This window comes from Camelus dromedarius, chromosome 26 (assembly GCF_036321535.1).
Source record: "Camelus dromedarius isolate mCamDro1 chromosome 26, mCamDro1.pat, whole genome shotgun sequence".
NCBI lineage: Eukaryota > Metazoa > Chordata > Mammalia > Artiodactyla > Camelidae > Camelus > Camelus dromedarius.
In genome coordinates, this window is record NC_087461.1 from 10724712 (window position 1) to 10737075 (window position 12364).

Here is a 12364-nt window from a genome sequence, read left to right on the forward strand (position 1 = left end):
AGGGCAGCCAGCTATATTAGAAAGCATGGAACTGATGGAAAAATTAAACTAGATTATATTCTCGTCTCACTATCAAGATCAGATGTCAAGCTACTTCACCATAATTACCTGCTTAAAATCTAATAATGCTTCTGTATGAATTTCAAAACTAGACACTTAATCAACCATTGAGAATTTTATAAAATGAAAGGACACTTTATGCCCCACCTCCACTTCAACAAAATGGCTGTGAGAGCCATGGATGGGATTAAAATTATCCAGATTCTCTAATCAAGGAACTATTAGAGACAATGAAAGGGCAAAGAGACTCATGTAATTCAACCGTGAGCTTGAACAGCTTCAGTTACATTATTTCTGGAGTCTAAGTGTCATAGTGATACACAGCCGACAGAAAAAAAAAAAAAAAAAAAGATGCAAACCATGTTTCTGGCAGATCAAACAACCCTAAGGGCTATTTACCATAATTGCTAAAACAATATTATTCTTGGGATCAAACACCTGCAGAATAATAAAACTCCCAGAGTATTTCTACCCATGGCAGTCGGTTGTCAGCTCAAGCTGACCCAAAAATAAAAGCGAGATACTCAACTAATATGCATTTTAAGAAAAACCACTGACAACTGAGGAAAAATAAATGCTTACTAATGAGAAATTGGAGAAAAACTTTAAAAAGGACACTTTTATCCTTCATAAATAACCAATAGGTTCTAAGCAAAGCATTTATACCATGTAGGTTAAAATGTAAAAAAAAAAAAAAAAAAAATAGTAATTATGAACTAACTTGGTCAGTATGAATGTCTTGCAATGAAAGCTGTTAGAAGATTAAAAGGAAATTATTAATATTGCTTCTGCCCTCATGGGGGTTATAGTCTAATGCCTGACATTCATTCTCTGGCTCAAGTCATTTTAATTGTTTTTAATGACATGAGAAAGAATCTTTCCACAAAGTCTCTAAGTAGCAGATCTGAACTGGTATGTGGGGAACTGTATTTTAAATGGGGGGAAAACCCACACAAGAACAAAAGTAAGAAAAATGTAGTTTCGCAACTGTCTGCATTAGAACTCTCTCTGCACTGTCTTGTCACCTAACATTTTAAGAAAATGATTTTCTTGAATTTATTTCTAGAATTATATAAAGATGTTCATCAGGAGAACTGTGATGCAGTTTACAATAAAAGATAGAGAAAGGTATATCTTAATTCTTAAAACAATATTTACAAAGAACTCCTTCATTACAGTCTAAAAGCCCATTTCCCCATCATATTTTATTTCTCACAACCTCCCCAATGACCCTGGTGTCCCCAACTGCCTTTGTGCTGTTCCCACGATGTGCAAGGCTGGCTTCGTGGGCCTAATGACACTAATTTCAGAGAGGCTGGTGGAAATATTAAGCATTAAGTGACTGACGCTGTGTTTACTAACACTGGGACATGGTTCAGATGGAGAAACCCCCAAATTCAAATAGTTACAAAACATCTGTTGTTGAAATGCTCTCTCTGTCAGAATGCACTCGAACCACACACAGGCTCCCCCCACCAGCAGAGAAGATGGGAACCTAAGGGTGGGGACACCGGCCAAAGAAACCAGTTGGTTGGTTGTTCTTTAGAGGAGGGAGCTGCTAAATCAGCACACTTCTCTTTTAAACCATATCACGTATGAGATACACCTGTTCATCTGCTTTTGATTAATGTACAATATACATTTTTGCCTTGGTTGCAGATTTAAATGGACGGTTTTCAAAGCTCCTAAAAACCCAACAGTGTTGATGTTCATACAGTGGGGCTGCCCTTTATATATATTATTTCTTACCTCAACGTCCTTTTTCAGTTTTTCCAGGAATATCTTTTTGTTGTTGTCATCGATGTAAATCTTTTGGCCCTCGTTAATGAAGTCATTATCCTTTAACGTTGGTAGTTCTTTGGCCTAAAACAAATGAGAAAGCGAATGAGAAAGACAGTAAAATCTAAAAAACATGTACGCCTTCCAATCTTGGAGGCTGAGTTTCCACCCGGGGAAGCTGTTTGCCCTATTCCCTGCCGGGGTTTTACCTGAGGCAATAAAATGCGAGGCGGCTCTACTGCCGCACGGGGGCACCAGTGAGCTATGGCCACTGGAAGCAGTCCCACTAGGAATGGAGGGTCAGAACTACTCCATATTACGAGGTTTTTGTAACAGATTTCATGGTTTCATAAAAAATGAACCTGGCTGCTTTCTTAGATTCACTTTCTTACAAGAAGTCTTCTAAGTATAGACTCTGTATTCTTAGAATTCTTTGTCAGGAACCCTCCATTTTCTTACTAGTACAACCCACCCCCTACCCCACTACAACACACTCACTTTTGGGGTAGCCTTTGCTGTGTTCACGTTACAGATAACTGTAATCTTGTCTCAGAAAAGCACCACCTGCAATCTAATTTCTGAATCAAAACAGGCAGCCCGTGGTTAGCCATCTGCCCTTCCAAGCCTACCTGCACACACACCACTCCCCCAAGAAGGAGATCCCATTTTCCTTTGACATCATCCATAAAGCATGTAAGTTCTACCCTTAAAAGAAGTGGGTAGTGAGCTGGCCAACCCAAAGTAATGGGTGACTATCAAAATATGGATCACAAAGCACAGAAACAAGAAACCTTTAGCTTGTAGACAGCATATAGGGTAACAGAGGCATACAGCTTTGCAACAGTGTGGCTGCTTCTATTTAACTTCGTGCAAACTGCATTCTGTGAGGGTTCAAAACCCCTCCCCACTGCTTTTGGCAACCTTATAAGAAACAATCACTCCTGCTGATTCCTTCCAGTTGAAAGGAATCCAACATAATACACTGCCTTTCTTAGTACACTAACGAATGTCTCCTTTCCATGACTGTGAACTAAATGGAAAAGAGATCCAAGGAAAGAACATACTCTCCTCCGTGGTCCCCACACTGCCTCCCCCCTTACTCAGGATCATAAAATAACTCACTGGGTAGATCTACTGAACCACTGTCCAGATGCCTCAACTTGCTCATGTTCCCTTCCAATTTTATGAGGTACACACATGTAAACTAGCCACATCTCTCTGTACACGCACACACATGCATATTATGCAATCCTAAATTAGCTTTGGGAATCATCTTTGAGAAAATCTGCAGTTTTGTGATGTTTTTGAATTTGATATAACTGCTGCCAAAATACTTATCCTTACAAAGCAGGTGTAGCGAAGCTCAGAAACCCAAAGATCCAGTGCAGTAGCCAGTTACTGAATGACTGTCATGTACACAAGGGCAAAAATAGGTCAACATTTCTGTTTTAAAGGAGTTTAATCTTGTATGAGAGTGACACCAAAGCAAGCAGATAGGAAAACAAGGCAGCATGAGTTTGTAAGACCTACAGATAAATAGGATTCTTGGGAGGAGGTTCTACTTTTGTATACTTTTATGCTGAGTCTGAGTCTAAGGAAAGGCAAGGTCATGCTTCACAAAAACTGAGGGGCCTGGTAGACTAACTCCCTAAATCTGTCACTAATCATTTTAAAATGTAATGTGAGAGAAAACCCTGAATGTGAAGACAGCATACTAGTGTGAATTGTTTTAGTCAATCATAGACCCTAAGCTGTTCTCTTCTTAGAACTGAGAACATCCTGAAATGTCATTGACTGAAATACTAGGATCTGAAGTTCAACAAACTCAGAGGGCAGTCAGACGACATGCCAGATACAAAACTGGGGTGGTTTAGAAAGGGCTGAAGCCAGATCTGCACAGACACGGGAGATGGAGGAAGGATTGTGATTCTCCAGGTAGACAGTGTGGACATCTGTCTACGTGTACAGGGCAGGGGTGTGTGGGGTTGGGGGCGTTAAGAATGAAGATCAGTCTCAGCTCCACAGCTCATTCTCTGCATGTCAGCAAAGATGGGGCGAGGGAGTCTTGCTTGTGTGGGATGACACAGGATCCGTGTTGGTGATGCGAGTCACACTGGTGAGGAGGAATGCCATTTCAGGTTCACCCCAGCAGAATTACCTCGGGTGATGCGGAAAGTCTAATCCTACATCGTAAAACTCTGGCCACCTTGCACTCTATTACTAGGCTGACTTGTGAATTTCACAGGCGCTAGGGACATATTTAGATTGGATCAAGTTCAAAAAAAGGGCAACCAGATTGGTTAAAAGACTTAAGGGCTTATTGAGAGGCTCAAGAAGCCTGGGCGGAACCTTTGCAGGGCAGCTGCTAGCAGGGAACCCAACACTAGTCCAGAAATGCCACCCCCGGTGTCCACGCAATGGCAGAGGTGTAGGAGCACCGGGGTTTTGGAGACATGAATCCTAGGTCCACCCCTTGCCAGGGGCCAGTTCCTGGACCTCTCCAGGCTGTCTGTGTGTGTGTGGAAGGCAGAGGCCCCCAGTGGCGGTGGCGGCAGCAGCCTTAGGTGCTGTTAAGCTCTTGGTGCATCAGCTTATCCAAGCGCATCATCTCACTGACTCTTCGAAACGACTATTACTATTTTCATGGAAACTGGGTTTAGTGAGATTATACAACTTAACAAAGGTCTCACAGCCTGGTAAGTGGAACTGGTAAGCCAGTTCCCACGCTGAGATGGGAACCCGGGCTGCCTGAACCTTAGTCATCCTGCTAAAGGTAGAGCTGAGAATTCGACCAAAACCCATGACACACTTAAATAAGACACCTGTCATCATTGTCATTGCTGTGAGCATTCAGTAACTTGTATGGATAGAAAACTGGTCTTGTAGGTTGAGAGACTGCATATAAAATATCTTCTTTAAAAACAGAACTCAACTGTTTTCTAAGAACTAAATGACAAAGATGAAGTCACCTGACAATGACACACCCTCAGGAAAACCTTGCTGTTTATCGTCTTTAAAATTTCAATATCCGTCTGATAATCAGCAGCGTTTATATTAAAGATGCACCTTTTTTTTTTTTTAAGTGAGGGAAACTATTTTGCTGTGAATTAATGGACATGGTAACCTCTTGGCATGCCACTGCCCACAGAGCTGATGTCTGCAGAGCAGCACAAAGAACTGTGGGCAGCAACAGATTATTTGCTCTTATGGGAGTTTTGAAAGCCTTGACGTCATTCACTGGGTCTGGTTCTTTAATGGGCATCTTCCACACCCTCAATGCGGAGCCAGCCAGAGGGCGGAGGAAACCATCAGAGCGAAAGTCATCAGGTCAGAAACAACTTCTGAACTGTGGACTCGGAGGCTGGCTTCCCACCAGCGGTCAGCCACCTTTCAAGTGGTCAGAGGTTTTAAGTCTTTATTCGTTCTGAATTAAGTTTTGGCCAGTTTTGGGTAGATTGGGAGCCTCCACGTGTGAGGGGGCGTTGCAGCACCTCACTCGGGACTTACTGGGAGGCGACCCCAAGGACGAGGCGTGGGAAGGCCTGCTCTTGCCACCCCACCTCCCCAGCCCGGCCTGCCCTCGTCAGCACCCAGGCCCTGGCAAAGGGAGTGAGGCTGTGTGCAAGCAGACTCGGCACCAAGCCCGGCACTGCCCACGTCTAAGGCTATTTCCCTTTTGCAGGAAGTACTACTACCCGGGGGCTAGACTAGCGATGGCACTCATCTCTAATGTGACAAATGTACAATGTACAAACACAGCCGAGGCATGAGCAGTGATGCCAGTCCCCCGGCAAGCCAGCTCTCCTGCTTCCGTTGTTTGGATAAAGTCAGAGTGATATTCACCCTGGCACTTTCCCACTGGGTGATGCCAGACCCCGGGTGGATTCAGTATGGCTCAGGTTTCTATTTGGGACACAGGCTGAATCATGAGCTTCTGAGCAGACTGGATCCAGGCTGCCTGGGTTGTATCTCCACTCCAACTATCCACTGTGTGACTTTGAGTAAGTTACTTAACCTCTCTGTGACTTGGCTTCCTGATCTTTAGATGGGGATTAGCAAACAGCAGTGTCATGAGAATTATACAAGTTCATTACCTAAAAAGCTTAGGGTTGTGCTTGTCATGTGGAAAGTTACATATAAATATTCTCGTTATTTGCTGGTTATGCTTACAAGCGTGGTGTGTGTATGTAGAGAAAAGTGAATCACTGATAACATTTTAAGTCTTGCTCTGGATTTAAGTATGCCCTTTTATTTTTTTAAATAACTGCTGGGATGTTTAGAACCAGTAGCTTAATCTGTCCAAACCTGTTTCCTCATCTGTATTATGGGAAATCAGTAATATCTTCCAATATGGTTAGCAAGTGAACGAAATGACATGAAACACACACTACTTGGCAATGAGGACTTGCTGTGTATTAGTTTGCATCTTAGTTTCACATCAGCCATTTCTGACCATGACCAACATTGTTACACAGTGCTCCTACTAAAGAATATATATTAGACTTGCCCGTCATCTTTTATCCTTCTTGATTTTTTTTTTTTTTTTAAAGAAATAGGCTCTTTAAATTTGGGATATCAGTAAACTAAACCATGTTTACAATTGCCTATGTTTTCAGGGTTTACCATTAGGAACAAATGTCTCCTGCAACTTCTCTGCGTATTACCTTTAAGTTTTGAAGATACTTTCCTTACTGCACGCACATCTAGCATACACAAGTGCAAGGTTATTTCACTTCACTGCATCAGACACGGGAGAACAGAGGGGACACCAGAGAAGGCGCATTAAAGGCAACATTGGCATAAACCCCTGTCCTGGCTGCTCTCCAAACCTGGATTGAATTTTCCCGGCCAGAAAAACCTCTGATCACTGGAAAACTCTCCCTGGCCAGAAAAACCTCACTGAAACACAAGTGAGGAGAAAACACTGCTTTGTAATAATAAAAGTTGAGTAAGTTTCTAGAGTAACCAAGTATCGACATTTTATATTTATTAAATATGGAATACAATTTAATAGTTTTATATATACGGCCAAAGATAGAAATTTGCTGATTTTTTTTTCTTACCTGACTTTTCATGGGTTTAGTTTTTCTCAGTGAGTGGATTATAATTGTGAGTAATTTAGTGAATGTGAATTTGCTGACCTACAGCACAAATTCAGTAACTGAAATCTCGGTGGCTAGAAAACAACCAAAAAATGAGAGAGAGAAGCTCCTTGGGAACATTTCATTTGCTATGAGCTGTAAAAAGAAAATTGTTTTCATTATAAATGTTCCCTCCCTCTCTTTTTGTGACTACACTATTCGGTGAAAAGTTTTTGGTTACTTTTGAAGTAAAGTATTATAGGCTTGTCTCTCAGGAAGTCTATACTCAGGACTAAGAAACACACTATTAATGGTTATCGGTCATGGTCAGAAATGGTTTCTGTGTTACAAAGACACAAATGAACAATGGACGTGAGCTGAGGTGTACACACAGCTAGATAAGAACTTGAAGATAAAACCAACATGTGGATCACATTTTAAATGTATAAATACTGAATATAAGTATTATCCCCTCGGGCTCAGTAAGAGATATAAATGATCTCTAAGGACATTTGGCCACGGTTTTGAGATTTAAAACAGGAAAAAATATTCAGAAGTAAGAGCCACAAAGTCTAGAGCTTTCATTTTTAGAATGAACCTGAGCCTCCATGGCCAGCTCAGCAGACGGAGACCCGGGAGTGAAGGCAGTGGTTGGAGAGAAATTAGGGATCCTGGGAGGGCAAAGGAAGCTCAGGACTCTGCTTCCTCCCGTTAGAACAGCAGAAAGCAGACAAAAAAGCAAGGCATTAGAGCTTCCCTTCTAACATAAAAATACTTAGTTCTCTTTATACAAACTTTAGAATTCCAAATTACTAAAAATTTTGCATTTTTTTTCCTGAAAACAACTCCCCCCAAAAAACTTTTAACAAAAGGATTTAAGTTCTCTGTTTCAAATAGAAGTTAACCTACTTGTAATATAATTGTTTCATTGCGTTCTGTAACTTAATGTATGATTGCTGTCATTTGCACGGAGTTTAGTAATCCTAGATAATAAGAGTTAAGTAAAGCCAGAAATTACATGGAAATCTTAGATGAAAAATCTAGTTATCTTTTGGATGACTCAAAGTTTTAAAATCACAAATACTTAAAATCTGTATATAAAGTCAAAACCTAACTTCAAATATGGAATTCAAAAACAAAAACTGGTAAAAAATACAGAATTCAAACTAAAATAATACTGGATTTTATAATCATCCTACAATTAAATTACACAAAGAGTCTATATTTTATTATTATTTTTGGGGGAGGGAGGTAATAAGAATTACTTATTTAATGGAGGTACTGGGGATTGAACCCAGGACCTCATGCATGCTAAGCTCTACCACTGAGCTATACCCTCCCCCAAAGTGTATTTTAAACTGCCAGTAAACAACAGGAAACTTTTTAAAAAAAAGTATTTAAAATGCCCAGAGCCAAAATTTATTATAATACAGAGCCACATTTTAATTTTGGCCTGGATGGAAATGTTCACAGGAAGATGGGATGTACTTCTGTCACATCCGAGTGTTTAATACAAACAGGATTCTGGAACCATGCAAAGGATAATACACAGCATAGCACTCTGTGATTAAAGGACTTGTGTTTCAGAAAGAAACAAATTTTTGTTCAATGTGCTCACTTGGCAACTTGTTTTTAAAAGTCAAATTGTAAGCCTTGATGTCAAAGACCTCTGCCTGGTGTCCCTTTGCTGGGCCACATTGTGACGCTCAGAGCTGAATACCCAAGAAAAAAGTATATCCTAATTACTGTCTAATGTTTGGGACTGTGGATGTTCCTGATTTGCTTGTTACTCCAGGCTCACCTAAAAGAAAATAAACTTGCAAAAAAAAAAAAAAACAACCCCCAAAACAACAAAATCAAAAACAAAGGCTTGCCAAAATAACTTCATAAAAAATCAGTCTGTGGGGCTGAAGATATACTCCAGAAATATTCCTGTAAGAGAGAGACTTTTTAGGTAATCCTTACGTGGGAGTTAGGATAAAGATGATTTGATCAAATAACATCACATATGTGGGACCAATCTTGGGGTAATAAGAGATGGTAAAGATTTTATAATAAAATCAGTTCTGCTTCTCAAAACATCCAAGCCACAAACTTGATACATGAAAAGGCAAATCAGTGAATACGGGTAAAGTTCAGACAGAAGGAGCAAAGAGAACAGGTGTTTTCTCACAAAAAGTCCATCTAATGCCTTTAACAACATAAGTGGGAATGTCTCTACAAGTTCACGGCTGGGGAAGTGATCCAGCACATCATTAATAACTGGCAGTTTCCACGATGAGAATGTGTACATGTACGACCAGCATCTGGACGTGAAGGGCTCATTTTTATTCTGAACCTCCTTGTCTATGTGTAAATGTAGAATGACAGTGTATCTCAACATACTTGTAGAAACCGCTGCAAATAAGAAGCACAAAACTGGGTAAGCCCTATTGTAATTCTACATCGAATCGGTAAGGCTGGCAGAACCCAGCTGCTGGTTCTTTATTTTCCCTATAGTTTTCAAGCTGCTATTTAGAAAGTGAAATTTATTCCTTTTCTAATACTCTCATACTTCTCAGACTGGCCCTTTAACTCTAAGTGACTTAGGTTTGGTTCCTCCCACGGGCTGTGATGTGACAGTTAAGCCATGTGCAAGATGTGCAGAATTGGTTTGTTTCCATCTGATTGGAAGATTCTGTTTGCATGGATGGTGATGGTGATAATCTAAGAAATGTCAAAGTCTGAAAACTTGAGACGTTTGCCAAATCCTGTAGTTTCTGGTTTAGTGCTTATCTGGTAAACATCATAATTTTTATTGTTTTAATAATGATACATCTGCAGCAGGTTGGCTTAAATTCAAGCCACACACTACACGTGGAAGTCCTCTCTCCCCCCAACTCTTTCTGGAATCGAGTAAGAGCTGTCTGCTTAGAAGTTCCCGTATCTAACAGCACTGCTTCATGTGTGCTTGGGATAATCTAAGCTGAGTTCATTCCAGTGAAATTGAGAGATTATGCACCACCATAAGCTAGACTGGCCTGAGGACTCTAATGCTGTCACCTGGGAGATGCTCACAGGAGTTACTGCATGTTATCTTCTCTTTCACCTGCCACTCCAACCAAATTCCAAAGGAATCAAACTTAACTCCGCTGCCCAGAATAATCCCCATGGTTTACATGATAGGGGTCTTAACACTTTGCTCAGCCATCTGCAGACTGGCTAACAGTTTGGAACATTTTTTCAATAATAATAGCAACCATCATAACCCATACCTAGAACAGACAGGATTTTAGTGATTGTCAAGTCCAGGACTCTTCAAAGTCAGGTCTGTTGAAGTCTACCTCTGTGGGAGGGAAATCTTCATTTGAAGCGAGATTCTTGGCAAACATTAAGGCATGAGAACCAATGATTCAATGAAGCCCTTTAATTTTACAAATGAGGACAAAGTCAAATGACTTGTCCCCAAACTTCCATTAATGCCAGAGTGGCGGCTGGGACTCAGATTTGCTAAGGCTCTTGTTTGGTGTCTTTCCCCTCCAAACCCCCTCTTATAAAACATCTCTGGGCCAGGAGGCAGATGGCCTTGCTTCTGCCCTGATGGGAAACTTTCCCCTGCACTTTGGGTTCTGAGACAAGCGTGTCTACCACTGGTTGGCAGAGGGAAATAATTCACTTCTATCTGGAGAAGGAATTTTACAGAGGGTTAAAGCATGAGTTGAGTTTAGGGCCTAAAAACCTTAACAGTCTCCCTTTAACTGATGATCTGCTAATGACAAAAAAGGAAGCACCTTTTAACTGACAGCTAAGAAAGATTCCCAGGACACACTGCTGTTATTTTTAACTCAGCCTGAAGAACCAGATGGAGGTGGTAATTAACAAAATTTGTTACAACATAAATATCACAAAAGAAATGCTAAAAACTGGTTTAAGGAAGCTTTTTTTTTTGGATGTGAGGGTATATGGGATGAATTTTCCTGAGCCTTTAGTCAGTAACAGGTAAAATGTCAGAGATGGTGGCAGTCACTTAATTGCTAGTGCCATTCACAATCCCTAAGAATTGGCGAGGCGGCTTTTTGTAGCCCATTATCCAAGTGTCAACAAAGATTATTGCCAATATAGTAACACAAATGCCAATTGCAGGGCAGCTGTTTCCTTTCAAATGGGTTCCAGGGAGGTTACTTGTTACAAGGAATCTTCTTCTTGTGACCCTATGACTCCATTACCCCAGGTTTACTTTACCTAATGAAACCAGCCATGAGTTTTGAGAACTGTGTCGAACGATGAACAAAATGCATATTTGTATAAATCCCCAGGACTCTCTCTCTCTCTCTCAAGAACATGGGCTCTTTAAAGAGTCAGGTCAAATCCTCCAGAAATCAAGTGAGTCCAGTTACGTTTTCTTTTCCTTGCTCGGTTTCCCTGCTGAGTAGCATGCTTGCTGGCAGCATGCTAAGGCTGTCATTTGTAAGAGTGGTCCGCTCAGCTATAATTACTAATTTGATGTCACACTGGAATTGCAGCGCAGCTGTGAAAAGATCGACCACCAGGGAGATTCGCATTTCTGTCTCATTTAGAGGGAGCTACACTGCTGGAGCCGTGAATGGAAGATGCCCTTCCATTAATAAAGGAAAGAATTAAAGAAAACAAGTCATAGCAGCTGTCAGAACTTGACAATGGTTTAAAAAAAAAAACAACAAAACACTGTTCTTTAAAAAAAAAAATTCAAGACATCTGTACACGCATGTTCTGATACTTGCTGCTGTGAAAGTGATTCCGTGATTGTTGCAACAGAACTTATTTCCTTCAGTTCCATCTTCATTATTATGCTAATGCAAATCACACTTATTACATGTCAAGCTCAAATCAGAGGGATGGGACTTGTATGCACCTATATCAGGAAATATTTGAAATGACAGTTTTAAAACTTGTCATCAACAAGTGAAAAGTGTGGGACATTAAAACAGCTATAATGACTCAAATGAAAGAAACTAAGAATTCAGATTGCTAATTAAGCCACATCAATGGAGATTCTCTGTGAGAATTGTTCTTTGCAATTTTGTAATCACTTTTTAGAGAGAATATGGGTAGCACAATGACGGCAAAGAGAATAATCTTGCAAACCATGTGGTTTCATTTGTAAGAGGCTAAAGTGTAGAAAATAAGTATTTTCAGCCTTCTCCAAATATTTCTAACCAAAGGTAACAGTGATTGTTTTGATAACATTTGCGGTTTTGTTTGTGAAGAACAGCATGCTTTTTGGAAGAGTCAAAAATATTAATTGATCATGGAAAGAAAACCTGAAAATTGTCAGGACAAGAAAAGCAAAAGAAATTTTTAGAACTTAAAAACCCAAGGTTTTTAAGAGTTCAGCTCCATTAATACATTTCATTTATTTTTAAGTGTTACAGTTTAGTGAATGTTACCTTGGTTGCTGCTAGACTGTAAACAAACTGCCACATCAG

At 40.4% G+C, this 12364-nt stretch overlaps 1 protein-coding gene across 2 annotated transcripts in view; it reads right to left on the reverse strand.

Annotated features, from left to right (window-relative positions):
- PIP4K2A (phosphatidylinositol-5-phosphate 4-kinase type 2 alpha) overlaps positions 1 to 12364 on the reverse strand; it is a 158909-nt gene that overhangs the window by 13425 nt on the left and 133120 nt on the right. For both annotated transcript variants that reach the window (XM_031444703.2, XM_010975119.3), the window contains one exon: positions 1810 to 1923. In XM_031444703.2, coding sequence (XP_031300563.1) covers positions 1810 to 1923 — 114 coding nt within the window. The remainder of the gene's footprint in view (positions 1 to 1809; positions 1924 to 12364) is intronic.